Below are 19,243 nucleotides of genomic sequence, written 5' to 3'. Positions count from 1 at the left end.
CCATGTCCATTATGCCATCCTAGCAACTATCCTAGCTGTGGCGGACAAGACGAGAAGATTACTCCTCAGAAAGAATTGGTTGTCAGCTTTCAAGCTTAGACACTCCACACATGAAAGTAAGAAGAGTGTGTGATTCAAAGACCAGTATACATCAAACTTAATTCAATACTACAATAATTTGAATGTCCCATGAAACATTGCTATCCTGCTAATCGCTCAGTTGTCTCGGGGTCTTGATTTCCAACAGAGGACCAAGGGTATATGTGTGACTTATCCACGGTCTATACAAATCCAATCCCTTTTGTTACATAACCATAATACACACCAAGTAAAAAAAAATATTCTTAATCCCTCTACAAAAGGAAAAGAAAAAAACATTTCACAACTAGGGCAAATTTATACTTTCCAAGAAGTCGTTCTAGAACAAAACCTCTTAACTAAAACTATTACTGAGCCAATACATCCAGCTTATTATCCAAGTCCTTATTAGTCAACCCATACTCAACCATACTAAAACTATCACTAGACTAGACTGTTAAATAGTTCACTTTAAAAGGTTCATATATATTTATACAAAAGGATAATAATCAATTTTCACAAACTTCAACTTAACAATTTTTACAAGTTTCAACTTGGCATGTTTTTAAGAAGGTCTGTTCAAATAAACAGTGACGGGACAGTTTTTCATGAAGGCCAACACAGAGGACTGGAGCAAGAAGGGGTTCTTTGATAAAATAGCTCTACTCCCATGGGGAAGTACAGCAGCAAAGGGACAAACATAAAACTCTTAAGGCTACAATCAGTGGCTCAGCCGTCACAGCAGGAAGCACAAATTATGTTCTCCGTTAAGAGCAAAGCAGCAAAGGTTCAGCAAAGGCTATTGCTATACTCTTTTCATATCTGTTGTTAAATATAAATTAAGCACTCCCTGAAAACTGTATATTTTCTATTTATCACTTCATTGTCATGGGTTAGAATCTAATTTTTTTGTGTGATTTATTACTTCATTCTTTCCCTAACTGAGTCTGTGCAGCAAACAAGTTTTGTTGATATGAACTACAGAAATGAACGTGACTTCAGATATGTTATCAGTTAGTTCATGTGATGTTTGTGAGGTATTCCTATGGTCTAAAATGTTTAACTCCATCAAGTTAGCAGAGGTTACAATCAATTAATGTAAATGTAAATAATTTAAACTTTTTCTGGCATTTGGAAAGTATTCTGAATTACAGTTAATACTTGACATTTACAGTTTGTTGTTAGCCATGTTGAGTTTCTGTAAGTGATTAGCCTGGCTGAATTCTTGGCTGCCAGCCAGCTCATAAATGTTCTCATGGGTGTGGAGCTAATTTATTGTGTTTACATTTAGTAAGCATTTGGAAAAACCCATGCGTGTGGAGCCAATTTATTGAATTTACATAGCATTTGGGAAAAACTTAACAAGCTACTGATGTTTACAGCTACTATTAATAAAACATTTGTTATTTCCTAATAAAAATGCATTTATCATTATTACTATTATTATTTTGTATTAATGTTATTGTTTTAACTATATTCATGAACTGTTTTAACAGTGATAAGAGAGGTTCTGTGAAAGAATAATATATTATAAAATATTGAAATGCACACCACATTCAGTATGTGTTCAAGAGGGACACTGCATGCATTCATGACTAGTTCTAGTCCTCCAGCTAGTCAACGTATGCTGTGACCATATGCTGACTCAGTTGGCCACAAGTTTGGCTAGCTGAGTCAGCATAATCCAACATTTTATCCACTATTTTTCCACTGGATACACTGCAAAAAATAAGATATTTATATTAAGATCAAAAAATCTATTTGGTATTGTTTTTAGTATGAAGAGACTTCATACAGCACTCTCTCGAAAGATCATTTTGACTTAATTTAAGAACACTTTGACTTATTTTAAGGAGTCTTATCACGCACTGGCAGACAAATTTGCTTAACACACTGGCAGACAAATTTGCTTGTTTTCACGATGAGACGTCTTAAAAGAAATCAAACTCTTCTTAAATTAAGTCAAATGATTTTACGAGAAAGCGCTAGGTAAGACTCTATATACTGAAAACAATACCAACTAGATTTTTTGATCAATAAAACTTGGTTAGATTTTATTAGATAAGCAGTTTTTGCAGTATATCACCGGATTTACGTTGTCCAAGGAGTAAACTAGGATTAGAATGTACAGCAGGTGGAAAAACAATACCTTCAAAGGTTGTTACAACACTGTATGATTAAAGTATAAGGTCATTCTGAATAAACCAACTTAAAACAGGTCTTTCATGAAATACCACACGTCCACCTTATTCATTCATCCGTATGATGTGAAACTAACATGAAACTCTCTTTCACTTTGTCAGTGAGTATACAGCGACATAGTGATTGACTAATGGCTTCATGCCTTATACAGTGCAAGACTGCAGTACATTTAGGGGCTTGACCTAAATGTCAACAGTAAGAAAAAAAACTGCTACTGTTCTAATATGCTTCAGAATTTTGTCATTTCCTTTGGATTAAATGGCCAGCCAAGGAGCCAACTAATGAAACAGTCAAAGCCGATTCCAAACCTATTCTGAGACCTAAATCTCAGTCATACTGTGTCCCCAAAAGGGCATTCGATATTACACACTCTATAACTCTGAACATATTAATGGCAGAAGTCACTTGTATTATAGCTTTCCAAGCCTACATTGTATTTGCAGTTGTATGTACAACTTCTCAGTGTATTTCGGCTGCCATTGTAATTTTTCAAAGACTTGGAACTGGAGAAAGGTTGAGAAACTTCATTTTGAATCTACATGTATGCATTGATCAGAACCCCTGAGGAGGGAAATGGTCAGGAAACCCAGGAAGCAGTATAGGACGATAGTCAGATATCATTGGTGATGGTGGTGTGTGTGTGTTGGGGGGGAGGGGGGGGGGGGGGGCACAATTAAAACAAAATAGCATCTCACTTCGTTAGTGAAGACAGATCTAGATCTTTTTAAATGAGGGGCTGCACACCACAGCTGTGCTGAAGAAGCAAATGTACAAAATGTGCAAATGTACAAAAGTGGCATCAGACAACATTTTTTATATGTCAATTAGTCTCTTCTTCGGACAGTCTAAACATGCCGCTTACCATGAATACCACATGGGTTCAACTGAAGAAATTTTCAGACAAACATATGCTTGTGAACAGTGCAAGCCAAGGCTGCTCTACTAATGTAGATCTCAAAACCATACATAATCAAAGCAAGCACCCATTTCTGGCCAGCAGGTACGAGTTCTTACTAAGTTGTTGTGATAAGTGCATTCACATTGCTCGCGCCTCTATACTAGCCAACAAGGTTCTGGTCAACAGCACTGCATATACACTCATTAAATATTTCAGCCACTGTATGCCAATTCATCAATGGTGGCATCAAGTGGCATCATTGAACAAAAATGTGCCTTCCTCAACCTATGGCCAAATCTTTCATATTTTATTTGCCACTTTTTCACAGAAGACAGTAAGTGAATCCTGAATTTCCCCTTGGGGATCAATAAAGTATCTATCTATCTATCTATCTATCTATCTATCTATCTATCTAAGTAAACACAATTCAGATGTTTCGTGTCCTGAAAGTGAGAAAAAGTATCAAGGGCAGGGGACATTCTGTGGCTTTTTCCAAACCTACATCAAGAAGGATGAGGAAGATAATGAAATGTATCAGTTAAGAGGGAAAACATGTCAAACCCTTCAGAAGAGGGGATGAACAGAAAAGGAGAGGGAATAGGAGGGAGTGGTCAGAGATGGACACAAATAGAAAATCCTCATGGAGGTCTCTAGACCCCAATTAGATTATTCTTTGCTACTAGGGCACGTCCTTTGTAAAAAGGATAACACAATTCTCCCTTGTTCTGTTGAACTCCTCTAAAGCTCCCAAACACCAAACTTGATACACAATTCATCCTAACATTGTTCAGTAACTGTTCAATTGGCAATGCAACATTACTGAATGGCATTACAATGAAATTGTTTTGCTGGTCTAAAACTTTGTTTCAGTATCAGCCTTAGTAGATCTCTCTGTGACTGATTGAGTCTGAAAATACCCACACATACTGTTCTGAAAGTTTTAGCTGGACATTTTGACCTGAATGTCTTCATCAGACACCACTCTTGTAAGATGACACAAATAGACTTTTTATCACAATATGTTGTAGCACATACTTGTGCACAGTACAGCTGGTGTGCATGCACTCATATCCCATATTCTACCATATGACGATGAATCAATGTCCACAGCATCGACGGTATATTGTTGTAGGCCACCAACAGAAAAGAGAAACATAATGGTGGGCAACAATAAAAACAAAAAAGACACATTAATCAATGACTTTGTCATCATTAAACCCAGGGGTACTAACCAGCTCACAGTTCTGCAGACTGTAGATTCCAAAGTGTTTTACAGAACATAATTTCTCTAAATAGCCTACTTAATCTGTAAAGCTGTCTGTAATATAGACTTGTAGTCTGGTCATAAACCAGTCTTTGTTTTGCCGGGGAATGTAAGGTTGTGAGGGCATGCATGCTCAGTAGCCTATTATTTACAGGAAAGATTGCCATACATAGACTACTGCATTAAATCAATTTAAAGCAGCAGATGTTGGCTGACATTTTCCTGTCAGTAGGCCTTCAGTGGCAGTCACGTCAGAGCATTTTCGACTACTTGTCAATTTCATCTATCCATGTTAAATATTTGTCACTTACAGAAAAGGAAAAGTCAGATGTCTCAATTTTAGGGGCACTGACCGAGGGGGCACCAATGATAGGCTACAGCAGTTGTGTAGACTAAACTACTAGAAAGAAAATGCCTCATGCATGACCTATTCACGTCTGGATATCTAAGATAGGCTAGGCTACTGCCTAATATATCACATCTCGGTACAATAAAAGAAATTTCAATGTAGATGGGTTTACGACTGATCTGCATAGGCTACGAATAATTGTAAAAATAACCACATTTAGTCTTCTGTCGTTCTGCATTGTTTAAAAAAAAAATATCACAAGACTAGACTTCTGTTCGTTAGCCTATCAATGGCATTTGCATTAGTGTTAACCTTTTAACGACGCATCCTATCGGAGCAAAGCGATGCGTATGAGGTGAGCGACACATATCACGCCTTCAGACGTCGACATTAAGTCAAGACAGGACACGCTGCAGGCAATGAATGAGTCCCACCCTTAATCTCTCATTTTCGGACAACATGTGGACAAAAACTGTTGCTGTTAAGCACATTTGGCTATAGAATCACACCAGTACACAGACGCTTATACAAGTGGTAAAAAGATAGATATAGCCTAAGCTTACCTGTTACAGTTACCTCTGTCGGAGACGCACTGACGAAGGGATGCTGTTGCTATGTGGCGCGTGCACACCTTCGCTGAGCCGCACACAGACAAGGAACATCCTTTTCTGGCGGGTTGGAGTTTAGGCTATTTCATCAAATATTCGCAGGCTTTAGTTTGTGACCTACGTTCGACGCATTGTCTAAAGTTAGTAGGCTAGTCTACGGTGACAATAACCAAGAGAGTTTGTAAAATACCATTCACCTCCAGACCACTAGCCACACAAGTTGGTCTCTAACTCTACATAGGAAGGCAGTTGCTTGACACAGAACATGAGAGACCGAAGGGCGGGTAGGGTCAGAAATCCAAGTTGCACATGATGCCGATTTTTACAGTTCCCAACCCCTCCCCACTCCACCCCCAAATTCTACACTGAATAGCCTAGGAAATAGCAATAGTGTGAGTTTACGAGTAGGCCTACATATGGTAGGCTACTCACAAACCAGACATTTGTCCAGCAGGATGTTTCTGTGATAGTGGTGCTGCATCCTAACGTGTAGCCTAACATGTTCGTGCGTGCATAATGTATGTTAACGGAAACTGTCAAACAAACAGCAACACAAGTGAATCAAGCTCCGTAAATCGCGGCAATGCCTGTGCCAAGTTGCATTCTTACCTATTTTTCTTTTCCTATTTGCGTGTGGTGGTCCTAAGAGCAACGTCCAGTGGGTAAAGGATTCTGTCAGAGAGGGCAAGGGGGCCTGAAAGTAGATTTAAGTTACTTAGATTTTTCCATTACGTACCACACATGCAGGGCCTGGGGGAAGCTGAAAAGGGAGCGCACACTGTGAGGTTTTCATTGACAAAGGCATAATGGTGTATTTAAACGTTTAAAGATGCAGCGTCTCATTTTCAATGATAAATGTTTATTTTTCTGTTGCTCCAATCATCAAGAATTTTACAGTCCTTGTTGAACTTAGATTTTTTATCTTAGAATAAAAACTAATGGAAACCAGTATTCATTCAGTGTAGGCTACATGTTAAACATGATTCCTAAAGCATAATGGCACAAAACCCTATGGGAATACTATGACAGGTCTACTAAACCAGTAATAGCCTACATCATGCACCAGAGGAAACCATTTGGACTGTTTTACTTAGCAATGACTGTGTTTTAGTTTTAGGAACACTGACAGTAGCCTACAGATTAAGAATTCTGTAGTAGATAACCTAACAGTATCAACTTGAAAACAAGAGGTTTCATTACACAGCTCTATGCTGAACATTAATTGAGGTAGGAACCTGAGCTATGTTCTGATGTTCCCATTGCACTCACCCTCAGTAGCCCCACTTGCTAGTCTTACTCACTGAAGACCTTCTTGTTAGACAGTTAATTAAATCTGTTGGAGTCCAGAGGTAGAATCTCATCCTCAGTGGAAGCTCTCTGTGAACTTTCATCCTAAAATACTCCATGAATTAAAATCATACTGATCTGCAGCAAACACTCAAAAAAATAAAACTGCTTATTGCACCAGTTATGAATTTCAGGTTATGTTGGAGGTAACCCTGTGGAATAGTAAAGGTCTTAACTAGACTTTCAGTGATGACATTTGATCGACATCCAACATTCTTACAGAGACCAGGTGTGGCATTAGACTGAAACCACTTATTGGTCCACTCCACTTCACCCTTAATTACATGGACCTTATGTCTGTGAATGTGTGAAATGCAACCCCTGAGTAGCCTATATAGCATGTTGGGACAACAGAGCTCAGGTTGCAGTTTGAATAATCGTACAGTATGTATCTGCATAGTGAAATAGTTTGAGTGCAATATGCTGACATTTAACTTTGAAAAGGGACTGGGATTTAACAGCAGCTCTAATATTCCTCCGAAAAATTGCTAAAGAACAGACATGGACATCATAAGCTGGGCACGTGTGTGTGTGTGTGTGAATCAGCAGATGGTTGGCTGGCTTAGGTTTTTCCCCGGCTGAGAATCTTCAGATGGAGAGGAGACACAGCGATAGTGTGAATGTATGAGTGTGTGTGTGTGTGTGTGTGTGTGTGCGCTAGTGCGGCACGAGCAGATGGAGTAAGGTGTGTTTAATATGCACAAGATGCAGTACAGGCCATCGTGGCATGGAAAGGCCAAGTCATTGCTATTCAAGGATGTTCCCTTCAAACAACGGACAGGCATCTTTGTTCAGTGTGACTGCAATGGCAGCAGGGAACGGAGCCTGACCTTTAGCAAGACTTTGGAGGTGAGGCAAAGCCAGACAGGCAGACAGCGAGCACCTTGAGTCTCAGCTGCAGGTATTAAATCATGTTTCTGGGACTATGATGATGGACTGTCTGATATAGTGTGAGCTGATGGGTTTTTATTTATCTGCTAGACACCAAGGATGCACAAGTGCAAATATAGCAAGACTGGTGTCACCTCAGCAACAACAGCACCACCAACTGTAGAGTGGCACAAACTGCTGGGCAGAGCTTTCATGGAAACAGCAACTTACCAAAACAAAAACACAAGGGAATGGCAACAGATGCCCACTTACTAACTGGCTCACAGCAGGAGTAGATATTTTTCTTTCCAGGGGTTCTGGAGAGTCACTAGTCACATATAGGCTTCTTTATGCAAGCATGCTTGGCTGGTGCTTTCTTAACCAGAAACACAGGAAATGTATGCTATTTACAGAAACTGGTAAGGCAAATGCTGGTAAAAAAAGCAATAATGATGGTTCAAAGTACTTTATTTGTTTGTCTCTAAAGTTAAATTCATCATGTTTTTAGGTTAATAGAGAAAGACCAATTTGAGAGTGTGCTTTGAAAGCAAAGAGTTCAATGAGGACCTTTTATAGGGGAATACTTCTAGTCAATTCCTTTAAGTGGATCATCATGTACAGTAGACAACCTTCAACATTAGGCAACAAATAACACACATTATGTTGTAAAAGAGTATGTATGGTAATGTTACTATGTTACTTTTTCTGTTCTTAATTTTCCCCATGATTGACATTTCCCTTAAGTATATGGCACCTAAAAACAAAAAGTTCCACACCCACTAAGCAGATTCTCCACAGTCCTTCTGATTATTCCCTAAAGAAAGCCCAGAGTGGTGAACAGAATGGTGAACAGCCCTTTCTGACCTGATAAGAAAAGTAGAGACTTTCCACAACAAGAGAAGTTGTAGAGTATTCTTAATATTGAAGGTGGACATGTCACTTCTTTGATGTACAGTAGGTTCCCTGATATTCAGGCTTCAGCAGTTGTGGGTCGCACCCAAACGAACAAAGTTTTCGTGTTCAGGGTCTTCAGAGGACATTGATCTGTGAACTCTGAAAGAAAATATAATATTGAAGTCAATTAACCACAGAAATGTGTTAAGGAATGAAACTTTTTGGTTTACAAAGACAAGAGATGACAAGATGCTAAATGTCACATGAATCGAACTTTGGATGGACAGCAGCAATATCTGTAGGGTGTCAGGTTGCTGGGAAGTTGCACATCATTAGCTTTTTCTAGACAGGCGGGAAACGAAATAGGAGCGGATTTTATCAGTGAAAGTGTCCTTCACAGGTCTGACAGGATAAAGCGACACTGTGCCTTCACAGCCTACACAACCTACTTTTACTCCCACTCTGACCAGCCACAAACAAACATACATAATGTGCAGCCAGACAACCCCTTTGTCAATGCTTTTACAAGACCTGGGATACAATGGCTGGGACTCAGGTGACAGGATCTTAGCCATGTTTTTTTTTTCCAAAATGTACTCTAAAATGGTCTGAGGGTGTCATGAGTGACACTAAGCTGGATCAACCCTCACATGGAACAGACAGGAATATAATAAAATACAGCTCTGGAAAATGATATAATAAACATCTAAACAAGTTTTGCTAACTAGCAAACTGTGGATCTTTAGTATAACATAGCCAATTATTTGGCCTTAGTTGTAGAAAAAACGTTCATATTTCAAGCGACAGAATTAAGCAGAGACTTAAGTTTAGTTGATGTTATGACATGTCAAGCTTGCCAAACTTAGCTATACTGTCACAGGCAGGCATGACTTTGTTTGATACTCCTGTTAGTAAACTGGAAAGAGCAAAAAATAGGAATGTAATGGTCTCCTAAATCCCACGTACACACAGATGTACACAGATGTCACACCAATCTTATTTTGTCCCTTTTATTCACGTTTGCCCAAACATTTAATATGTAAGCACTTTTCACCTCACCACGTCAATGCAGCACCATTGGTTTCCATTCAATCAAAGCGGTCTACTTTCCCCTAAAAGGGACCGGGGACGTATAGCAATTCCCAATTGTGTCGGTCTAACATGGATGTTTAACATTCAACATCATTAAGGATGTTTATAGTCTTGTTTATGTCTTTTAATTTTATTCAACTTAATTCAAGATAACATCAAATTTGCAACAATAATGAAGGGTTAATGCCTTAACGAGATAAGGTAAACAAATTTCACTTTTAAACTAGAAAAAGTAATTCCGAGGAATTACCAGTGCATGAAAATGCAAAACATATGATGTAAAATATACAGTGTTAAAACAGATAATGTAGAGATAGTTACAATGATTTTGCTTAGGTAGACAAGGTTGTTGCAATGTTAAATAAAGCTGTTTCTATGATGGTTGCTAGGGTAATCATGTCGGTTGCTATGGAAACTGACATAGATGCTTTATTTCAATGGTTGCTATGTTGGTTGCTGGGTAGGTGGTGGTTTAATATAGTTGGCTGGAGGCATAGTTGATGATAACTGCCAGTTGGAATGGCTGAATAGTTAAATAGTTGGATAGTTTAAATAGTTAAATTATTTAATAGGGATTAATTGCAGTGAGGACTTTATTTTGAAACAGTTGTAGGCAGAGGAAACAGTTGGCGGGAGTCATAGTTGATGACAACAGACAGTTGCAATGGCTGAAGAGTTAATCATTGAGTAGTTTAAATAGATAAATTATTTAATAGTGAATTATTGTAGTGAGGACATCTATTTTAAAACAGTTGTGGGCAGAGGAAACAGTTGAACAGGATCTGTAGTCTTAAGAGAGCCAGATTGTATGCTTAAAGCCTGAGACAGAGTAGATAGTTTAAAAGTAGAATGTAGATAGTGTAATGATTGTTGATAGACAGAAAGTTTAATGGATGCTGATAGGCAGATTGTAATGGATGTTAATAGATAGTTTAATGGGTGGATGAGTGAATGGTAAGAAGAAGAAGAAGAAGAAGAAGAAGAAGAAGAAGAAGAAGAAGAAGAAGAAGAAGAAGAAGAAGAAGAAGAAGAAGAAGAAGAAGAAGAAGAAGAAGAAGAAGAAGAAGAAGAAGAAGAAGAAGAAGAAGAAGAAGAAGAAGAAGAAGAAGAAGAAGAAGAAGAAGAAGAAGAAGAAGAAGAAGAAGAAGAAGAAGAAGAAGAAGAAGAAGAAGAAGAAAACGACTTCGGATAACAGAACAGTGCATTTTCATGCACTGTAATTATACTTCAGAATAAGGTCAACAGTAGGTGTAGAGGCACCTGCTAGTTTGGGTTGTTTAGGAGAATTACAATCTTTTACGTTGGGCTACTTCTCATTGGTGAGCATGTCTAGTGTACGAGAAGTCACATAAAGAGGATAACATGACCATAAAAATCATAGATGTGCCAAGATTAACGACTGGGGCAAAGATGCCTGCTGCATGATTAACTGTGATTAGCTAATTGCATTTGCAAATTGCAATTTCGGTTAAAAATGAATTAATTGTGCAGCCTTAATACCTTGTGAGAGGTCTTCATCCAGGTAGAGCTTGAGTCTTCGACTGCGGAGGCCAAATACCTTGCCAGTCTCTGTGAGGAGGTTGTCATACGTCAGGCCATTCTGGCCCACTGGGTTGGACAGCAGCAGAGTTCCCACATTCCCACTTTGGCATTCTACAGCACAGGAAGGCGAGGGAAGTCAGACAACTAACCAAAACGGCACCTTCTTCTACATGGGTCAGGCACTTCAATAAGCTCATGTTTATTGCTCATTACACACATACACACTCTCTAAACCAGGAAGTGAACGCTTAGTTAAATTGAGTGAAAGGTGAGAGAATGACCAGGAGGACTTACCTGCAGGCTGAGCATTGACAAGTTGGAGGTTGACATAGGGACAGAGTAGGGTGTTAGAGCTGGGAGCTTCACTGGAGACTCCATTTGTAGATACATACAGAGTCTTCCCACTCAGTGCAAATAGATCGCTTTTTCCAGTTAGCTCTAGAAAAGAACACACAAATACATCAGAAAAGGAACATATGGGCCCCAGCTGTGGCGCAACTGGCTGGGGCACCTGCACTGTACGCCGGCGACCCGGGTTCGATTCCCGTCCCGTGGTCCTTTCCGGATCCCACCCCTGCTCTTTCTCCCATTCGCTTTCTGTCACTCTCCACGGTCCTATCAATAAAGGCATAAAAAAAAAGGCCAGAAAAGGAACATATGGTCACATATAAGACAATGATAGATAACGATGGTTCTGTTTAGAAGATTTACAACATTTACTGAGTAATACATTGACAAATGTACACACGTATCGCAGTGGTGAGTCTAGGGTGAAGTAAGGTGGGCCATTACCAGTGATGGGCAGTAACGCGTTAAAAGTAGCGCGTTACTGTAATCCCATTACTTTTTTCAAATAACTAGTAAAGTAAGGGATTACAATTGCAAAAACAGTAATGAGATTACTTTTACTTTCCTGCAAGCAGCCTGCGTTACTAAACCGTGATTTTGCCATAGACAGTAAAATAATTTGGGATTTTGCTGTATGGATTTTGCTTTGTGAGACTAACTCGTGACAATGACGTAACCCCAAAGCTGCGCGACATAGATGTAAACAACAGACACACGTGTGCAAGACATGGAGTGCGGGAGAGAGCGCGAACATGGAGTATTTAATTCATTGCAGTTCAGACATTACGAAAAGCCCTTAGCAAGCCGGCACAGGAATGTGAAACTCATTGAGACACCCCCAGATCCCGACATGACGGCTGCAGCAACAGGTGAAAATAGACTTACGTCGCCGGTTCCCTGTAGCCTACTGGCCCGCCCCGTTATAAAAGGAGCCAGGGCATTATAATATTTTGGCTGCATTCACTGTGATTTGGAAAAAGGGCACAAATATATTGTGGTCTTTGCCTTTTTGTAATGGGTCTGATGAGTGTTGAAGTCTTCAATAATTAGTTTCCCTTAAACTAAGCATTTACATGAAGCACAGTAGCCTATGCCGATTGAAACACATTCCACTCAGATAACTATCACTTTTGATTGCAAACAAAAAATGTCTAGCTAGCTGATTATACCAACTTAATATCATCATCACTATTGCTAATATTGTGCTAAATGTGGAGTTTGTGGACTAGCCATAGGCTTATATTTGAATGGAGCTGATCATTATGAGAGTTGTGTAGACACTCTTAAAGTGACAGCGCACCATTTATAAATGAGTTAAACTGCATCAAATTAGTAGTATTTCTTAAGAAATATTTTAAACTAAAATGTCATTATTATCATTTAAATAATATACATTACAATATAATTTTATTTGTGCACCAAAACAGCCAGCAGCGGCACTGCACACACACAGTTCAAACACATCTTCTTTGACATTAGAACAGCCTAAATGTGGCATGCAACAGCATTTTCTGTTTTGGTAAATGCATTACTCCTCTCTGCACTGCAACTGTTAAAAGATGTAAATGTTAATAGAGACTTTGGTTTTAATTATTTTATTGCTGTATTTTATTTACATCTATTCGAATGAAGGAGTATACACACCAAAAAGTTAAGATTGAAACTAATAAAACCAAGTTTTAAAAAAGCGTATTCAGGTTGTGTATAGCTAGTGTGTTTTTGAAAAGTAACTAAGTAAAGTAATTAGTAAAGTAACTAATTACTTTTGAAAATAAGTAATCAGTAAAGTAACTGGATTACTTTCTTGGATAAGTAATCAGTAATCAGTAACTAATTACTTTTTCCAAGTAACTTGACCTACACTGGCCATTACATTAATGTGTCAAACAACCATAGCCTACGTGACAAGACTCCCCTTTTAAATTGCACAGTTACATCTAATACAAAACAAATGCTTCATACGTTAATTCAGAGGACCTACACCACTGCACATTTCTCAGATGTCATCCTACGGTTGAGTGACATTCGAATGAGTTGTCGTCGAATGGTCATATTCAAATTGGCAGTGGTCTCTCAATTTTGAATATGACTGTCCATTCTTTCAAATGCCACTCAGCAACCGTAGGAGGACATCAGAAAATGTGCAGTGGTCTCTTTTTTTCCAGAGCTGTTCATTTGCTTCCTACCACACAGAACTTGAGAAATTGGCACTGTATCACGAGTCGTCTTTACTGTGTGTGCCTAGGCTATGTGTGGGAGGGAAGGAGAGAGCAAAAGCTAGGCCTGTCACCAGCAGCCTGCACATTTGAAATGTCTTGGGGCTATACAACCTCAACACTGACTGTATATTTTATTGAAATAGGCTATTTTGAAGAGTAGTTTATAAAACATAATAATAATCTCTAGACCTACCTGTTGTTGTTTCATAACTCGTTCCCTGTCCTTCCTAAGCAACTGGGGTTATGACGCATCAATTTTTAGACACAAGAAGATGAACTGACTCAAGATGGGGAATCATTTGAGAGAAGCCGCTCTTCCACACTCGCTCTCTTCCTTCACCCCCCCCCCCTCTCTCTCTCTCTTGGCAGGTCCAGAAGACCCACTGAAAAACTGACTGTTGGGGCCAAAGAGGGAGGAAATTGTACAGCACCTGCACCAACACACCTATGCTTTCACATGCACATGGCAAGGCCTAGGCAAGGGCATTTTGATCACACATATTCAACTCAGTAAATTCCTCAATTGACCTGTCCTGCAAAAAATACATCCTTCAAGCTACAAAACTGGACAGGCCAACTAGACAAAGTCGATTTACCCCAAATTCTACTGAACCTCTTTCAAGCTTCCCTCACAAATACGAACACTCACGTTTTTCTAAAAGTGGCATGAACATCAAAAAGATACCATCCTTTGGGCAAGTGAATAATTTCAGTGAAGCTAAAAATAACCTATCAAATGGTTCCACCGGGAATGCTTCAAATGCAAGCAGACTGTATTTCAGATCAGACCAGACTGTAACTGTAAACGGAGAGTGTGACTGAGTTCAAATACACACTATGATATGTTCAGTACACAACGTATACACACAACAAACTCAGGAAAGGATTCACCCAAGCTGACGGCCTCAATTTTCTGTTAGTCAGTGTTCGTGGCACTTTGTCAATATATAGTTCATGATTTTACATATTAAAACTGGCTGGCTTACCATTTTTCCCATTGAAAACTGCAAGTGAGGAGTTCTGCTGCCCAAAAATGCTCTGGCACACCACTTTAAGTTTTTCCACATTAAGCTTGTTGTCTCCTTTGGGATTCTCCAGAAGTGCAACACCCTCTAGATATGATAAGATCAAAGAAGTCTATTGGACTGGGATTTGTGTTTTGATGTTAAAAAAACAGTTAAACAACAGTTAAACAACAGTTAAAAAATAGTTATTATGCCTATATGATAATGTTCACAGTAAAGATGGATTTTTTTTAAATCAAATTCTGTACATCAGCAATACATTGTATGTTTAACAGACAACTTCTCCTGCCATTAACCTTATAGATAGCTGAAGCATCGGAAAGACATATTACTACAATAGCAACTCCAGACATAACCAATTAAACCAGTTGTTTGGGGTTAAACGTTTTGGTTCCAGTCTTAAGTATACACAGTACCCTGCTCCTTGTTGCCAAGATGAAGTCTGAGGTTGACATAGGCGCAGGCTGGGCCATTTAGAGGGGCTCTTGAAGCTGCAGCTCCCTTCACAATGGTCAGATCCAGGTCTGCACCCTTCAGCTAATATGATACAAACAAAACAATTACAGTGAGCAAAGAAGTCATGTTTGTTTCCATATTAGTGAATTAGGTAGACTGTACTGTTGAAATTCTGTATATTCATTGACTTATGTCATTCTTGCATTATATTTAACCAACACAAAGAGTTGACACCTAAAGGTTTGTTTATAAAATCACTCAAGCATAACAACATAATGTTATTTCTACTTCTTCTGCTTAGATGCATGGCATACCAAAACAAGAAACAGAAATTGAAGCGCATTGCCTTAGACAGTGTAATGTTACCCATTCTTAAAATGATTACTGATTACTATTAACATGTTATCTTCAATAAAAAACATCTGTGCAGGTAGGCCTGAGCATTACTTGAGTTTTCTCCTGAATGATGACACTGGCCGTGTTGGGCACAGGGTAGGGTTTGAGTGGAGCCTTAGTCGTGGCCAGGATGAAGTCTGTGTGTGCCTGGATAACTTTGTCCAGGTACTCCCCTGCAGGCTGGCAGCTGTAGTACACTGTGATTTCATCAGAGGGAACCAGGTGGCCCTAGGAAATTAATTACTCAAAATCAATATATTACATTACAACAAACTTGTGCATGCGTGTTACACATTCAATGGGGTTTTAAAAAAATGGTACTGCACTGTCCCCAGATATTTTCTTGACATACCACTGTGCTGTTCTCTCATTCATAAAGCAAGCAGTGCTGCAGAGACTAACTGTTACAGAAACAGCAGGTGGTGTAGCTGGCTCTGGACTGAGAGCAGATTAGACATTCAAGGCAGGTTGACAGGATGGCACTCATCTGATCATCAAGTTCTAATTTCCTCCTCCTGGCTCCTTCAACATTCTCAACCCCCAACTTCCCATCTCCCATGTTTGAGGTGGATATAGCTCTGTCTCGATGTCCTTAATCCACCAAACCAGCAATTACGGTCCAGTTCAACGCAGAGACAGAGAATGTAGACAGACAGACACACACTCTCATTCTCTCTCTCTCTCTCTCTCACACACACACACACACACAGGCACACACAGGCACATGCACAGGCACGCACACACACACACACACAGACACGCAGAAGCATGCATACACACACCCACATATTTGTACACACACACGCGCGCACCTGCGCACATACATACACAGACACAACACAACGCACAAACACACGCACAAACACACATATATAACTTGGCTTAATTAGTGTAGGAATCCTTGTATTGCTTTTCTGCACATTCCATGTAGCAACCCCCCACCCCAAGGCCAATCCTCATCCTCCAAGGGTTAACCTCATTCCTCACCTTTCCATATTTATCTGAGGCCCCTCAGGAGTCAATGCCCCCTGGTTACCTGTCCTGTACTCATCACAGGACATGTCTGAAAAAAATAAATAAACCTAATTCCCTGCTATGGAAAAATTCCGGCAGATTTTAGATTTTTCAATAACAACAGGAATTCAACCCTGGCAGGCAGCCAATGCTGCCATATTCACTCCCTTATTCCCGACCCCCTTTCTTCAGCAACACAGTCCCCAGCAACAGCTACAGGACAGAAACATTTTTGTTTATTAAGAGGACGAAAGGAAGGAAATCTGTCATGCTTCACATTACTAAAACAACACTTCAAAGCTGTGTTCGTTCTTCAAGTGAGCTCTCAGTGGTAAGCCCAGAGCTGTTTCCCCCTCTATTTAAGTAATTTACTCAAAGACCAAGATTTTGAAACTGTCCACACCAGCTAAATAGTACAGAAACTTTTTGCTTGGAACCATGGATCGGGAATTAGCTCTACACACCCATATTTATAATGACTCCATATACAAACCCCGAGTGAAACAATTTCAATCTATGGCAGAGATGGGACAATGGGAAGAAGGTGTATTCTAAACTATGTAAAGCTTGTGTGTTGTGCCAAATATTGCTCCAATGAAGATGTCGATCAATCTTTGTTTGAATTACAGCATTTAACCAATAGAGGTGTAACAGTCAACAACCGCTATTGATATTCTGTAGCACAGGCCAAAGCAGCAGCTGCTCACCTTTTTGCGTAATTTTTGAATGCGGTTGATGACCTCACGGGCAACACCTTCATCCACCATGGACTGGTCTGGTGTAACATCGAGCAGAACCAGCACCTGAAGTGACACATATTCACACAAACACACAATCAGAAGAATACACAACAAAAAAACCATGAAAAAGAATTTGATCTGACACTGATCTGTCAGTGGTAGGCATGTTTTACTATACAGTTAGTGTTACCATTCATTAGGATACTTAAGCACTTTAACATTTGCCTCTTCAATGGCACATTGAAGCTTATCATTAGATTCTGCCATCATATAGTGGCTAGGCAGGATACCTTAATCAAGAGGTAGAATGTTATGAGAAATGCTGATTAGAGGAGATATGTAGATATTTCAGACTTCTGTTTCAGTAAAGATTATTAAACATCCTATCAACGTTCAAGTAGGGTAAATCTACAGAGTGATTGAGCTAGAGACACTTTCTGTGTGACTGATGAATTCCTAACTGGGCCATTATAGCTTTTCATTAAAGGCAGGCTCTGCTCCTGACAATATGGTTTCTTCTATGGAGCACGGACTAGGGCAAGGCAAGAGCAGGACAACATGATGAATCTCTCTACCATACCTGTAAACTGCAAAGAGGATTTTACAAGAGCTTTGTCCGACTTTAAGTACTGACTTGAGGACTTTAAACTTTTCCTTTTTAGGAGTAAGAGCAATGGCTAGCTAGAGACTAGATACTGTATATTGAAAAGAAAGCGTCAAGTTCAGCCAACCGGCCCTTGTTGATATCGGAGTGGTTGTCACGGCCAGTACCTGAGCATCGGAGTGGGCCTCATACTGAGTTGATGAACCAGACGTCTGATCAAAGGTGTACATCAAACGCAGATCCTCCTCATGGAGTTCATGTCCATCCACCACGATGGAACCTGACAAGGCACAAGCACTAAATATGAGCTGTTGAAAGCTACTACCATTAGAGATACTTGGATACAAAGCATGAGTTATGATGTTGTTTATGTAGTTTGTTTCTTATCAAACAAAGCCTTATCTGATGTTCCAGATTTCCATGCTGATTGTGTGTAAAAAGCATGAAATACATCTAAAATGGCCATGTTAGGTGGAACATTGTTATCAGACTGATTGCGCCTTATATGCCTGATTTCCACACTCCGTTCCTCCTCTTCTTTCCTCTAGGGCAGGCAGTTTGTTCTCACGTGTAAAGCTACCACTCATTAAAACCTACCACCCACCTCATAAGACGGATTGGTTGCAGCTAACTGGCAAGACAGCCACCTACACACACTGAAGGAGGGGGGTGAATTGGGGGGGGGGGGGGTCAAAAGTCAGGAAGCTGAGTTTCCAACATGTTTCAACCCTGGAGCTCTACCCTTTGGTCCACTAGGATTAAATATGAAGACAGAACTGAATTCAACACCAGCACCTCCAGCTATGTTGAAAAGGAACCAAATGTAAGCTCCATCAAAGGGTTGCGGCTGTCGGACATTCTTTAGATGTTTTTTTTTTATCTACTCCAGACGCTGATGTGTCACACATGAAGCAGAATAATTTATGAATATGAGACGTCATGATGACTGACAGGCCCAATGCAGCAACCCTTATGTATTCAAGCATGAATCGCTGCGTTTTCCTGATTTATTCAAGAGATAATGAAAGGGCTCTTTCCTTTCTTCCAGTCCATGAAAGTAACTGAAACAATGCCAAATGCCTACAATGTTATACATAATGAGTGCAGGAACACAGCCATTTAGACTACATATTAGCAGACTAAAAGTATACAAAGACTGCTACTGCAGGATTGTAGAGGGTATGTGTGCAGCTTTGTATGAAAGGATGCCTAGGTGTCTAATAACGATCACAATTTCACCACAAGGCCTTGCTCTGCAGTCATGCTTGGCATAAAGTGCATAAGTGGCTTGTAGGTG

The 19,243-nt window shown here is 39.7% G+C and overlaps 2 protein-coding genes across 4 annotated transcripts in view; both read right to left on the bottom strand.

The window, feature by feature from the left end:
- The window catches only part of atp2b2 (ATPase plasma membrane Ca2+ transporting 2), a 109,783-nt gene extending 103,715 nt beyond the window's left edge, over window positions 1-6,068 (bottom strand). Inside the window, exon 1 of the mRNA XM_076267941.1 lies at window positions 6,009-6,068. The gene's annotated coding sequence lies outside the window, so the exon portion shown is untranslated. The remainder of the gene's footprint in view (window positions 1-6,008) is intronic.
- Window positions 6,069-8,066: 1,998 nt separating this feature from the next.
- The window catches only part of iars1 (isoleucyl-tRNA synthetase 1), a 55,980-nt gene continuing 44,803 nt past the window's right edge, over window positions 8,067-19,243 (bottom strand). For all 3 annotated transcript variants that reach the window (XM_076268953.1, XM_076268954.1, XM_076268955.1), the window contains exons 27-34: window positions 18,114-18,226; window positions 17,310-17,405; window positions 15,640-15,816; window positions 15,153-15,273; window positions 14,698-14,823; window positions 11,439-11,582; window positions 11,103-11,255; window positions 8,067-8,669 (exon numbers count right to left, since the gene is read on the bottom strand). In XM_076268953.1, coding sequence (XP_076125068.1) covers window positions 8,587-8,669; window positions 11,103-11,255; window positions 11,439-11,582; window positions 14,698-14,823; window positions 15,153-15,273; window positions 15,640-15,816; window positions 17,310-17,405; window positions 18,114-18,226 — 1,013 coding nt within the window. In that variant the 3' untranslated portion in view covers window positions 8,067-8,586. The remainder of the gene's footprint in view (window positions 8,670-11,102; window positions 11,256-11,438; window positions 11,583-14,697; window positions 14,824-15,152; window positions 15,274-15,639; window positions 15,817-17,309; window positions 17,406-18,113; window positions 18,227-19,243) is intronic.

This window comes from Alosa pseudoharengus, unplaced genomic scaffold, assembly GCF_046254945.1.
Source record: "Alosa pseudoharengus isolate Yale_2024_CS ecotype anadromous, Long Island Sound unplaced genomic scaffold, YU_APseudo_1.1 YU_APseudo_1.1_scf_5, whole genome shotgun sequence".
In the NCBI taxonomy this organism is placed as follows: domain Eukaryota; kingdom Metazoa; phylum Chordata; class Actinopteri; order Clupeiformes; family Clupeidae; genus Alosa; species Alosa pseudoharengus.
The sequence above is the reverse complement of the archived record's forward strand: the minus strand, read 5'-3'. Positions and strand labels throughout refer to the sequence as shown.